At 39.7% G+C, this 13,433-nt stretch overlaps 1 protein-coding gene across 8 annotated transcripts; it reads left to right on the forward strand.

Annotated features, from left to right (window-relative positions):
• Nucleotides 1-178: 178 nt before the first annotated feature.
• On the forward strand, nt 179-13,388 carry PCID2 (PCI domain containing 2). 8 transcript variants are annotated; one of them, XR_009932986.1, is made up of 16 exons: nt 695-844; nt 2,354-2,443; nt 2,993-3,066; nt 3,739-3,804; nt 4,322-4,363; nt 4,845-4,899; nt 6,512-6,615; nt 7,260-7,335; nt 7,452-7,593; nt 8,641-8,741; nt 9,119-9,160; nt 10,804-10,877; nt 11,035-11,160; nt 11,375-11,498; nt 12,191-12,370; nt 12,463-12,569. XR_009932986.1 is itself a non-coding variant. In XM_062487981.1 (15 exons), exons 3-15 carry the CDS (start codon nt 3,047-3,049, stop codon nt 12,553-12,555), a joined length of 1,065 nt encoding a protein of 354 aa, XP_062343965.1. In that variant the 5' UTR covers nt 179-502; nt 2,354-2,443; nt 2,993-3,046; the 3' UTR covers nt 12,556-13,388. The 8 variants fall into 8 exon arrangements, 7 of the variants coding, with proteins under 7 accessions (XP_062343965.1, XP_062343962.1, XP_062343964.1 ...); XM_062487981.1 differs by lacking the exons at nt 695-844; nt 12,191-12,370 and adding an exon at nt 179-502 and having other exon boundaries at nt 12,463-13,388; XM_062487978.1 differs by lacking the exon at nt 12,463-12,569 and having other exon boundaries at nt 12,206-12,370.
• Nucleotides 13,389-13,433: the final 45 nt, after the last annotated feature.

Consider the following 13,433-nt stretch of genomic DNA (forward strand, 5'->3'; position numbering starts at 1 on the left):
GCGCCAGCCCCGCTCGCAAGATGGCTCCCGGGCCGGGACAGCCTCCCGCGGGCGGCAGCCGCCCCTCGGCGACCCCCGCTTGCCCTGGCTCTGTTTGCTGGTACCCGCCGAAGAGGGGCCCGATCCAAAGCCGAGGAGCAGCCGCGCTTCCCGCCCACAGCCAGCCCCAGAGGCCGCCGCGCCCTGCTCACCGGCACCCCCCAAGCCCAACCGAGCCCAGCCTGCACGAGCACGGAAAGCGTCCTTGTCTCACACATCTCCCTGGCTGCAGCGCCTTTAAACGTCAAGCCGTTCGGGAGTTTATAAGCTCGAGTCAACTTTTTCGACCCAAGTTCACCGAGACCCCTCTCCAACGCCCCACGTGAGCAACGCAGCCAGCGAGAAGGGAGGGAAGGCGAAGCCTCCAGCGCTCTCTCGGGGAAGTAACTGGGGTATCCCGCCACTGGAATCCTGTCACGGGGAGGCCACCACCCGCCTCCCGTACAAGCCGAGGCTACAAGGGGTAGCTGAGGTGACCAGTGACAGCGACGACAATGCCAACGCGCCGCCACTCGCGAGCGCGCGGCTCGCCGCTGACGCGCGCGCTCTGCCCCGCCCGCCGCTCCCTCCCATTGGCTGCCCGAGTGAGGCCCCGCCCCTACCCCGGTGGGCGGGGCGGCGGCCGTTGGGGTCTGTCACGTGACTCTCGGGGCTGTTCCCTACGCGCTCGGCCGTGCCGGGATCCGGAAACGCGGAGGGAGATCCGGGGGATCCGGGGCTCGCAGGGTGCGTGGGTGTGGGGCTCCCGCCTCATCTCCCTGCCGTTTACATGGCGCACATCACCATCAATCAGTACTTGCAGCAAGTAAGCAAGATTCTTAAATTATTTCTTTAATTAGTCTGTGGGCCTGATTGAGTATGTGGGTGTGTTTTTCTTCGTTGTAAATATTCTGCCTTGGTTAAGAAATAAATCAGCGTAGGGTAAGTGGTGTGGAGGAGGAATATATTTCTTTAGCGCGCGTGAAGCACACATTGTCTGAGAGCCAGGGATGAACACCTGGAATGCCTGAAAAGCGTGGAGGTTTCTGAGGGAATTTACTTGTAAGAACCGCCACGGAGTGCTGTGTGTGTGTCCAGGAGCAAGTGCAGCTCAGGGATTTGAGGAATGCAGCGATGTGAGGCGCCCAGAAGTGCGGGCACGGGCGCCTGACGTGGAGGATGGAGAGGCAGGAGCAGAGCCGCAGGGATTCCGGCTGGACGGAGCTGGCAGGGACAAGCTTTCTGTGTGTCCACTCTGGATGGCTCTTGCTGGACCATCCTGCTCCCATCGCTGTTGTTACCATCTTACTTCATCTGGCATTTGTCAAGGCACGAAAAGAAAGCCATTGTTTGGGTTTTAGTCTCCAAAAATGGAGCATCTGAGATCTCCCAGGACAGTGGTCTGCTCTGAAAACTCCATATCTTGTTTGGTTGGCACTTCACAGAACGTTCGATATGAAAAACTATCTGGCAAACATAAAATTATCCTTCTTTTTCCTGAAATAAAAACTAAACACAAACTTCTCAAAGAATTTAAACAGGTGATTTTCCCTCTTTTGTTCCTGTTTTGGTCTATGGGATTTTTTCCCATTTGGTATGAGCTTTCTATGCATCAACTGTATTTATTTTTTTTTCGTATTTAGGCACAAAAATATGACAAAGCACAATCAATGGGAAGGTAACTCTTAAGAAGTAATACCTAAAACTACTTCCATAACTGAAGAAATTTCCACCTTGATGTCACAATAACCTGTCCAAGCAGACTATTTTTTACAGGGAGTTATCTTCAGCAGGAAGCAGAATTGAACAATTCTTCCACACTATAACATTTACACTCTTAGCACGTTTCCAAAACATTCGATATAGATAGAATATTAGTCTAATGTCAAACATTGCCTTTGAATTGATATTTGCATGCTTAATCTGCCTATCTTCATTTTAAAGCATTTCTCAAAGATTTCCCTTTGCATCCATGTTTGATGCCTCTAAGTCCAACTGGAATTTTTAAAAACTTAACCAAATCTGCTCTCAACTGCTGTTTTACTATGCTAAACCCATGTACATAGATACACTTGCATCCTACAAGTAAGTAAAAAACCACAATGGTGTTCTCTCTATCTTCTACAGTAAAGAAGACCATTGTGTTCTTTTTGAACAACAGGTGTATTGGAAGTAAAAAAATATTTATTCAGTTTCAAACCTTTAAAAACTCACACTTGATTTGATATTAATACATATGAACAGTGGTAACTAGGTGGTGGCTTTCATATTGTGTAAATGTGTTGTATGCCTGTTGCTGGATTTTATTCTGTAATGGAACTGTTTACTTTGGTAGGTACAAGAAGCCATTGAGACCAGAGATGGTACGTTTTGTGCAGAATTAGTATCATTTAAACATCCACATGTTGCAAACCCACGACTACAGGTGAGGATCTGTTTTTTGACCCTTTGTTTCACTTTCAGTTTTCCTATCTCTATATGTGGGTTCCTTTCCATTCACAGGCTGGGGTCAGATCCCCTTATAGGTTTGCTTTACTTTTCTTCTTACAAGGATACTATATATAATTTTTGTTTTCTGACTGGCTTTTTGTGTTCCACTTTGAATTGTTTTCTGGATAGATACAGATGTCCTTTCTGACCAGGTCTGCCTTAGTTATTAGCATAGCACAGTGAAAGACACTAGAGAGAAAAGAAACAGTGGGTAATAAGGGCCTGGTGTTTGTGTGTTTTGGATGCTTTTAAGTCTTGCTCTGTTCAGGCTCTGGAGGCAGAATGCACATTAGCCATTCATTACTTTGGATATGATTGTTAATATAGTTTAAAGTTCTGGTTGATGCATACAAGGTGATCTCCAGAGGTCCCTTCCAACCCTAGCAAATCTGTGAGAATTGCCATGACAAAACATACATATGATGCTCTGTTTCTGGTGCATTGGATGTTCCTTTAATGTTTTATTGATTTATTCTGCACTCAGCTTCCATCTCCGGAGGAGAAGTGTCAACAAGTTTTGGAATCGCCATATGATGAAATGTTTGCAGCCCACTTAAGGTAAAGATGGGCCCAGAATGTGAAGTCATTTGTGAGGTATACAGCAGGGATGGGGAAGGATATCCTTAAGTTTACTTGCCTACTGTCAAGGGCTTATACCTGAAAACTTGGCGTTTATTTCTCTTAAGAATAATGCTATAATTGCAGGAAATAAAGACTTTCTTTCTCCTCTGTGCATAAAGTTTGCTCTATGGCCATTGGCACAGCTTTGGTGTCAGTGCTTGCCATTTCCCTTGCTCTGCCTACTAGCTACACAAGCATTTAGAGTGAAATAAGTAAGGGAAATAAATATTTTTAAAAGGGAATTTTAATCATAAAAGTACTCTTAAGAGACTTAGTATCTTAGTAGTTCTGCAAGGCTTTTACTTAATAATTTTCTGCATGTAGTCTCTTTCAACAGTCTTGCATTTTTTTAAATTTAATCTTGGTGATTGTTTCAATAAGCATTAACTTATACGAAACAAATACCTATTCATCTTTAGGATCTGTTTTCTACAATTATCAAGCTTAGTGCTCTATTAAAATACTTTTGCCAGTTTTTTTAAGAATGCTTTTAGTCAGATTTCTTAGTACCTTAAATAGACTATAAAACTTCATGGCTGGTAGGACACAGAAATAAATATTTTATGTATGTATATTTTCTGATGCACTAATGCACCTTTTCTTTGGCAGGTGTACTCATGCTGTTGCAAACCATGACTTTGTAGAAGCATACAAATGCCAAACAGTCATTGTCCAATATCCTTTTCCATAAATCTTGCCTATTATTTTCAGATTAACTTCTTGCAGAATAAATTCTCTTCATGTTTTGTAAAAATCTAATATAATGTGGTCTGCTTCCCAATACACTTCAGTTGTTTAAATTTCTGAGCAAGGGAATCCAGATTCATTCTTCTTCCATGTTTCTGTAGGGCTTAGAAGGAATTTTTTACTTGGCTCTAAAATAGAATATTAATTTTTCCCAGAATATAGGAGAGTCTCGGAATGATTATAATACGTTGCAGTTTGTACTTGGCTAGAGCAGAAGATAAAAAATCTTCTGTCTTATCTCTGGCCAGTGTTTCTTACTGCTGCTGCCACTCAAAGAAGTGCATGGCTGTCCTCACATTCTTCCATACTGCAACTCAGCTTCTCAACTTCTTGATAGTGTTTTGATTTCTAGTCTTTCATGAAATCATATTTGGTACCACTGAACAGCTGTTTCTCAAATCTGTGCTTCTATGCATGGCATTTCAAATTTTCCTAAATGCAATACATCTTTCCTGCGAGCGTTTCAGGCACATAAAGAAGAAAATTGGTGAGTACATAGTAGAAAGCTACAAGAAAATAGACTCGTCTTTTCCTGGTATAATACCATTGTAGTCAAACTAAAATTATACATATAGTTTTATTTATCCCCAGGGATGCTAAAATCAAGCCTAATTGGCTTTGTTGCCTGGTTGAGTTTTCATTTCTAAAGTGTGAAAACTAAACAGCTGAGCTTAATTACATAGAATGGTCCATATGTAAATACATGAAGTATTTGATCAAAGAGAAGTAGAGTTTTATTAAAGCCACTGTAAAAATGGCTTTAGAAATAATTGTTGTAGTGTAGGATTTCTGAAATGCTGAGATCTTGAAGAACTATCCTTTTAAGAAATGCATCCTTCATTTAAAGATTAATGTATACTTTTCTAATTGTATGGCCAACTAACAAAAAATATAAATTGCTTGTTTCTCATGTCTTACTTATTGCTTGCTTTGCACCTACTTAATTATACTATGATTTTCTTTTCCAGGGCCTTACCCATTATGTATTCTGTAGCCCTTGATCTTCGAATTTTTGCTAATAATGTAAGTAGATCTGATTAACAATCTCATTAGTTCTATCTCCTCGGTATTTCCGCAATAGAAATATTTTTTATAGAGTTTATTACGCAATCTAGTTTTGCTCAGTTCTCTTTAACTCGTTTAGGATTTTGTTGACACACTAAATTCATCCAGTTCTTTTGGAAAATGAGGTTGCTCAGTCTGTCCACCTCTTATTTGCAGATGGAACTGGGGTGGTTCTGAGGACCTGAATGCAACTCCCAGCAGTTGCTTAGAACTTATGAAGAGTTAAATATTTTCTTTATTCATTAGCATGTGGCATCAGCCACTATTTCTGTGTTATCCCTGGGATTTGGTGAAAATTGGAGGTATCACAGGCAACTAAGCTGATCTAAGCATTCACCAGATCTGAAGGGGGGACTTTCTGCTCCCCTTTTCCAGATGTGTGAACCACTTCTGATGCTCTTTGGAGCCCTTGGTGAGCCCATACAACTGCTGACATGCAAATAATGCCCAAATATACATTATTTTTCTCAGGCTGGTGAATGGAAGTAGCTTCTGTAGGGATCTATGGAGAATTTCTAGGTCAAGGAAAGTGGCAGAGTTGTGATTTTGTTCCTAGTCACTTCACCTGAAGCTAGAGTTCAAGTTAGGTAGGGATTGACAATAATCCAGTATTTTCAGTGTTCATCCTCTCATCACTCTCATGTGCCCGTTCACCCACAAAACCACACATGTGGAATGCTTGCACAGGGAGTATTTTTCGTGTATGTGACTGCTCTGCAACAAGTCTCAATTCTCAGTGTGAGTGAGGGAAATCCCTATCTCTGAGACACATGAGAAAGGGAAGTGTTGAATCAGTTATGCTGGAGGTGTTTGAATTCTGTCTTCTAACCTTAGTGTATTCAGAAGATTTGGTTTCAGAGAAGACTTCTGCAGCAGGATGCATTTCCATTTCTTTTATTTATGTTTCAGGTAGTGAGAATGCAAACGCTATAATAAAACTTTTTAGAAAGCACAAAATAAACATCTATTTGCTGTGTTTTTTCTGTTCAAGTTCTTCATTAGTTATTGAGTCATTGTGTGGATTTTTCCAATATGTTGACGGCTGAATTTTTTTTTCCTCTTGCTGGTGTGACGTGTGTTTTATCTTTCTCTGGAAGTCTCGGGTCCCAGCAGTGTGTGTTACTACTGGAATCTGTTGAATATGGTTTAGAAATAAAATCTAGTCTTTGTGGCTGTGGAGAGAAACTGAATTATAAATTCTAAGACTCAAACTCCGTAATTTTTTTCAGGCTCTTGGTCTTTGTACACTTGAGTTGAAGTGTAAAACATAAGTGTTAAACCTGAATTTAGGTTTCTGAGACCTGCATTAAGCTGAGTGATACTAAAGGTAATAGTGATCAGTGCTGTTTTCCAAGGACCTTCTCTACATAGGGCTTGGTACATGTCCAGGAGCCTCCCTGAGAATTTTCTTTTTTCTGTGAGCTTGTCTGCCTTTTAGATTTGGGAGATAGCAGCCATGACAGATCTCTTGCTATCATACATCATAAAATGCTGTATTAACTAACTAAATTTTGCAGCCCAGTGAACCGTGATGTAGAATTGCATATTGTTTCTTGCTGTATAATGCTAGGCAGATCAACAACTTGTGAAGAAAGGGAAAAGCAAAGTTGGTGACATGTTGGAAAAAGCAGCAGAACTGCTGATGGGCTGCTTTCGAGTCTGTGCCAGTGACACGTAAGTGAAAGACCCTCTGTTGAACTTAAACTAGTAAATTACTTAGCACTTAACGAACTTTGCTTTAGATTTTTCCCACTTATTTAGACCGTATTTGAGTCTTAGAATGAACACTTCTGAGGCTTGTCTGTTCTCACTTATAGTCTGTTCTGTTTTGACTATTAACTGCAGAGGGAGAGCCCTCACTTCAGGTTTAGCATTCCTAGCAGGTATGGGAGGGACTGATTATGTCCCTGCTTCTCAGGAAAGACAATTCATGCTTCTGTGCCCTGTTAGTTGTGAAGTTTGCTCCATTAGAATAAATTAGATGGAAAAGAGGTAACTCTGTTTTCAGGGTTAGCAATTTTAACACTTCTGAAGTGGAAAAAAGGCTTTTTTCAGGTCTTTCTTTCACCTCAAGTATTATAAGCCACTGCTGTGCTTATGTATGCTATCTGCAGACTGGAGTGAGGACCCTGGTGCAGATGAATATTTTACATGACATCTTTTTATTGTATGAGAAGATACATAGCAGAGCTACACCTATGTTTACACTAAAAATGCTATGGAGTGAATATCTGTGGAATGAATTTACTGTCAGGACAAAGTCATTATTTTCTTGCAATGTTCAGTACTAGTAGGTGTGTTCTTTTTCCTTTTGACAGTCGTGCAGGCATCGAAGACTCAAAAAAGTGGGGCATGTTGTTTCTTGTGAATCAGCTGTTTAAAATTTATTTTAAGGTAGGGTTCAAGTCTGGTAAGCTGTGTTTTATATTTCCTATTCTAAGTCAAACCCACCTGGTTTTTATATGATGCCATCTATCTACACTGATTAAAATGCTATTATTTTTTAACAGATCAACAAGCTCCATCTCTGTAAGCCCTTAATTAGAGCAATTGACAGCTCTAATCTGAAGGATGACTATAGTATGGCACAGAGAGTTACCTACAAATACTATGTTGGACGCAAGGCCATGTTTGACAGTGACTTTAAGCAAGGTACTGTGTGGCAGTAAGACATGTTTAAAGTCTTGCTGCTTGGCATGAAATCTTGCTGAAGTTGTGTGCATGTGTGACTCAAAATTGCGTTGATCAAAGGAAAGGTCATGCTGAAAGGTCCAAGGCCCACAGGCTGACTCGAAACAAGAGATGAGATTACATGACACTTCTAATTGTAGTGTATGCCTAACTTTAAAATACTTGGGTCAGTGAAACTCCCTGCAGTGTTATACATTCCGCGTGTGCATTACAAAATGTGTGAGCATCCAAAAGAACAGGCTTGTAAAAGTTTCACAGAGGAGCCTTCAACTCTTCAGGTTGCTCTGTGCCACATAGCAGATCTTCAGCAAACTGTAGTGTAGAATTAGTTTCTTGATCCATTGATTTTGGAAGATGTACAAAGTGCATTTTCTAGGTTTCTAATGCATTTCACTTACAGAAATGCTTCTAGAGCTAAGGTGTACAGCTTTGCTACTAACTGAAGCCCTTGACCAACATCTATTTTGGAGCTGGCTCTTGCTCCAAACAATGTGCTCTGCCTGCAGGCTTATAATTTTTTTCTCTGTCGGTGGAAGCTGCTGAGGGATTTTCATGCTGTTATGCTGTGTAGTCTCATTGGCACGTTTCTGCAGCTCAGGAGATGTTTGCATTGCATTCAGCTTTCATCTCTTGAAGAACCTAATTTCTTAAGAATTTAGGAAATAGAATATATTATCAGCATTTCTTGAGATTCTCTGCTTCTCTAATAGGAGCACAATAATATTACTGAAATGAGCTAAAAATTCCAATATTACTTGGAACTGTAATGTCTGACATCAAGATCTTGACAAGTTTTCTTTGACTTTCTGAAGGAGAAGTTACCTTTCTGGTAATACTTTGTATTTTGTGTGAATCTCCAGTTTTTCTTTATGTGTTTTGAGTGGTGTGATTCTTTTTTATATAACTTCAAATGTTACGTGTTCAAGTCAGAGATGGACATTGAGCACAGAATTTGGGTTACAGCTTTAATCCATTTTTGTGGTTGATTCATGTTATTCCTGTTTGCAGCTGAAGAGTATCTGTCATTTGCCTTTGAGCACTGTCACCGGTCAAGCCAGAAGAACAAAAGAATGATTTTGATCTACCTGCTGCCAGTGAAAATGTTGTTGGTGAGTAGATATTAGTTTCCTAAATAAGGGAGAGGGGATACACATGCAGATCGTGAAACTGACTTTCAGTATTTTCTTGGTTTTCCCTTAGTGGAGTTCAGAGGCTGTTTTACCCCTGTAAGAGCCAGTGTATGCACACCTTGTTATGTGAGGGCAAAAAGTGTCGAGTTGTCATTTATAGCAACACAGGAAAGGAGATGGGGGAAATAATACAGCCAAACAAAAATCCCACCCCCAAACAAAACCAACCTGGCCCTCCTTTCCCATACCTTTTTCCCACCCTTCCTAAAGGTGCAGCCTGATCTTACTACATTAATAAAGGTGTCTTTGATTTCTTTGGAGAAGCACTCAACAGTGTAACTTCTGTCTTGTTGCAGAGTGCCTCTCTGCTGATCAACTGCACGCAAAAGCCAGGGAAGGTGTGGATTCACTAGAATAAATTTGTCTGCTTCTTTCCTCTGTTGGAAGAAGAAAGAATGTGCAAACATGATGGCTGAGGACTGTTGAGAGGGATTTGCCACAGCTACATCTTTTGTCTTTTTTATTTGTACCTCAGACATTTTCCCATTCAAGGCACGTCAGAAGGGTCATGAGGCAGAGCATTTTGGTTCTGAAAAAATCAGTACTATTTGATAATTTCATATTTCTATTAAAAGAATTACACGTTTCTTGTTCCTGTCCTTTTCCATGTGCAGTGCTAACATTTGTATATCCATGAATTAGTGGATTATGCTGAGTATTAATTAATTGTAACTAAGGGGACAGGAACTAGATTTTAGAGTTTCCTGTTCTAGCCCTGTTACCAAAGTTACCCATGGAGAATGTTACCACCTGCCTTGAGTTGCCATTTACCACCTTCCCCCTGACCTGTTTGTGACCTCCCTGCCTTTTCTCTTCTGTGCTCCCTTTCCAATCCCTTGCTGTGTCAGCTGGATCAAGGGGAAGTATAGTGGGTATGGTAATTGGCTCCTTTTTTTCTTGTTTTATTTGTTGACTTTCTTAGTGGTTGTTTTCAGATCAATCAGTGGGAGGGTTGATAAAGGAAAACTTATTAACAGTCTTCCTAAAAGCTTTGTCCCAGTCCTGACTGGGTGCCTTAAACTGACAGGTCTGTTAGTGCCTAGAATTACTGTGGCTTTTCTAAAGCAGTTTTAGTGTACAAGAGGTATTAGAGAAACTAGCTAAAGGATACTGTATTTACAGTTGCTTTTTTAAAATCACAGCCCAAACATTAACACTTAACTTCAAACTACTAAAATAGCTTGTGTGTTGGTTTTTTTGTTCCTAACATCACTAAGTAAACTTGCAGCCCAGTTCTGCTCTCAGCTAATTCTTCATCCAGGAAAAGAGTTAGCAACAGTATAGCATGATGTAAGTAAATTTAAAGTCTGAACAAGTCAATGTGCATTCTGATCTTTACTGTGCAGGGGATAAAAGACAGAGTTTCCTTTTGATTCTCTAAAATGGTTAAGTCTTGCCTGATAGAACAATAAGATAATTTTGTTTCTTTAAATTTAACCTTTCTCTCCCTTTTTTTTTTTTTTTTTTTGGTGGGGGGTGGTATGTGGTTGTAGTGTTTGTTTTTTGAGAGGACATTTTTATTTCTGCATGGAGGCATAAAGAAGAAAAAATCTGTTACAGACTGAGATAGCACTTGACAAGGCTGAAGCACTGCTTGTATTCCCTTGGAAATGCTTGGGGTTCCTGCAGTTCTTCTGTTTGTAGAATAGATGATATAACAGCGACACAAAATTTGAATCTGCCAAGGCCTCATGTCACAGGATCTTGATTCTACAAGTTTGACAGTTCCCTAACATTAAGTATCAATCGTCCCTAAATCATGATAAATCAGTAATTAATGTGAGTTGTGCTACAAGGTGTTAGAGAGGGACATGGGGGTTGTCTTACAAATACTTACATTCACGTCTTACTCTGTAGCAAAATAAAAAGTGGTTAAACATTCCTCTTCTTCTCTCAACAGATTTTTTTCTTAGCTTACTAGATTCTATTTAAAATGCATTTGACTTTACCCTGGGAAACTTGGACACCATTTATTTTTCAGGGCCATATGCCAACAGTTCAGCTCTTAAAAAAGTATGACCTTATGCAGTTTGCTGAAGTAACGAAGTCTGTGAGGTATGATGCTTGCTTTTCTGCTTTGTGTTCAAAAAGTATTAAGTAAGAAGTGTTTCTTTGGGGTGAGTGAGGAAGGCAGGGGAGGCATATTCCTACTAAGTCAGTTTCTTTTCTCATTGGGGTGAGATCTCACTTTTTCATTTCATTATTCTTGCAGTGAAGGAAATCTCCTCCTACTGAATGATGCTCTGACCAAGCATGAGACCTTTTTTATTCGATGTGGAATCTTTCTTATCCTTGAGAAGCTGAAAATCATCACATACAGGAATCTCTTCAAGAAAGTGTAAGCATAACAAAACCTGCATTTTTGCAAAAGCAAATTTAATATGGTTTCACCTGGGACTGCAGTAGAATTGTATGTGCTCCTTAGTTCTCTCTGAGAGAGCTGACTTCCTGTTAAGGTGAATTTATTGTATGTAGAAAGGCCCCTTTTTTAAGAAATATATTTTTTAAGTGATTATTTCTCAGTAACACATTTTTCCTGTTGTTTCTTTCAGATATTTACTACTCAAAACTCATCAGCTATCTCTAGATGCGTTTCTGATTGCTCTGAAGTTCATGCAAGTAGATGATGTTGATATTGATGAAGTCCAGTGTATTTTAGCTAACCTCATATATTTGGTAAGTGCTGACCAGTTGTTGTCTGGTGCTTCCAGAGTTCTGACAGTGAAAAACATTAGATGGAGAATAACAGTTTATGACAAAAAACACATGAGTAATTCCAGGTTTTCTTGCGAGTTTTTTGAGGGACTTGTGCTCAAAGTGAAAAGTTTTCATTTGCCCTGAGGACTTCCTCTAGTTCCTGCCTTTTTTTTGCAGGAATCAGTTAGAATTGAAGTTGAATTTCACATTACTAATTCAATACTGACATTTCTATATATGCAGGAACATTGATTTAAAAATACAAACCTTGCAAGTGGCACCAATAAGATTTGTTCTGCATTTGAAGTAGGAGTCTTCTCAAACTAGAAAAAAATTAAGCCAGATTTCTTTAGTTCTGTTCCACATTTTGTCTTTTACTCTAAGTGAATCTCAACTGCTTATGAATGGATAAAAGCTTGAAATCTAAATATTTGTATTAAATCAGAGGTCTTGTAGCATCCATTGTAGTGTCAGCAAGAAAATTAAACACTTCTCTTGTTTCCAAAACATTATTTGGTGTTATCTAGGTCACTGGGAGATTTCTTTCACTGTTACAACACTGTCTGAAAAGGAAGTACTATGTCATTTAGTTTATCAGGTGTGGAATACTAATTGATTAAAACCCTTATTTGAGAGTGAACAAGAGTGAATTTAGAAACACTTTTGTAGAGCTCTGTCTTTTCAAGGAAGTGTAAGCAGACCTGTAGGAGGCCTTGGCAAGAGGCTCTCAGTTTGACAAGCACCCTTAGTACACAAGCAGGGTGGTGGCTCCAACTTTCTGCTTAGTCTCCAAGGTGACCCACTTACATAGACTGGACCCTCATGGATATTTTAAGTACAGGAGTGCAGTGGTGAGTGAGCATACACAGCTTAGCTGGTGGATGTGTGCTTGGGTTGTAGGGATTGTGTTACCAGTACTAATACTGCCTTTTTCTCCTGCCAGGGTCACATTAAAGGCTACATATCCCATCAGCATCAGAAGCTTGTGGTCAGCAAGCAGAACCCATTTCCTCCACTCTCAACAGTGTGTTGTTGAGTATTGTATCTCAGCTGTGCAAGTACTCTTCAGATACTCAGCTTGCCCACTGGAATTGCTCCCAATGACCCCAAGAGCACTGTAAATGGTCTGGTTCATGTCCAGGACTGAAATACCAGGAACTGTTTGTGGCTCCTTTCCAAGAATGGTCAAGGCTGCCAGTGTTACAAAGTGCATTGAAATGAAATGGTGACTTTCAGATGGTAGTTTCCACAGGCTTTCTAGATCATTCAAGGTATTTCATGAAGAAATAAAGCAAAAGCATTCCAAATTCCTTCCTAACTACTTAAAGCTTTTATAAAGTACTTCATGTTACTATTTCTGTGTTTATCCTTCAGAGAGAAGTATCAGCCTTTGTTACTTGTGTTAATCCATTCTTCAGAGTGGAAGAAATGTTTTCTTACATGGTTTCCAAGATTTTTATAAGTGTCAGTAATTTTGCTGGTATTAAATACTCTATTTAAACTGTCTATAAAAAATAGAGAGGTGTTTGATACCAAAAGCTTTATTGTGTCAGTAATACAGGGTTGAACAAATGTGGTAGGTGCCCACAGATGGCTGTGGGATTTTTTTTTTTTTTTTTTAATTCTGGTCATATTCTGTTTAATTTTTGTTATGATGAACAAAAACTCATGTAACTGATTTATCCATGCTGTTTTATTTTGCTTCTGGGGAAAACACTACCACTGGATCCAGTATTTTAAGTGTTACTACCCTGGGGGTTGATTGGTTGTTTGAGGATGATACAACATAACTTTGTCCAGACTGATGAGATCATAGTTTTAGGGTTTTAAATTTATTTATAAAATAAATAAAACATTTTTTTTTCTGTCTTTGACAGTTGGGTTTTATTTTACCCTCTAACTGCCATGGGCATC

Source organism: Cinclus cinclus, chromosome 2, assembly GCF_963662255.1.
Source record: "Cinclus cinclus chromosome 2, bCinCin1.1, whole genome shotgun sequence".
NCBI lineage: Eukaryota > Metazoa > Chordata > Aves > Passeriformes > Cinclidae > Cinclus > Cinclus cinclus.

Bases quoted from the DNA above. Each gene is read 5' to 3' on its own strand.
- PCID2 (XM_062487975.1), top strand. From the start codon at position 809: ATGGCGCACATCACCATCAATCAGTACTTGCAGCAA. The intron at 2,444-2,992 runs GTGAGGATCTGT...TTCTGCACTCAG, and splicing joins TTGCAAACCCACGACTACAG to CTTCCATCTCCGGAGGAGAA. The intron at 3,805-4,321 runs ATATCCTTTTCC...TAAATGCAATAC, and splicing joins TGCCAAACAGTCATTGTCCA to ATCTTTCCTGCGAGCGTTTC.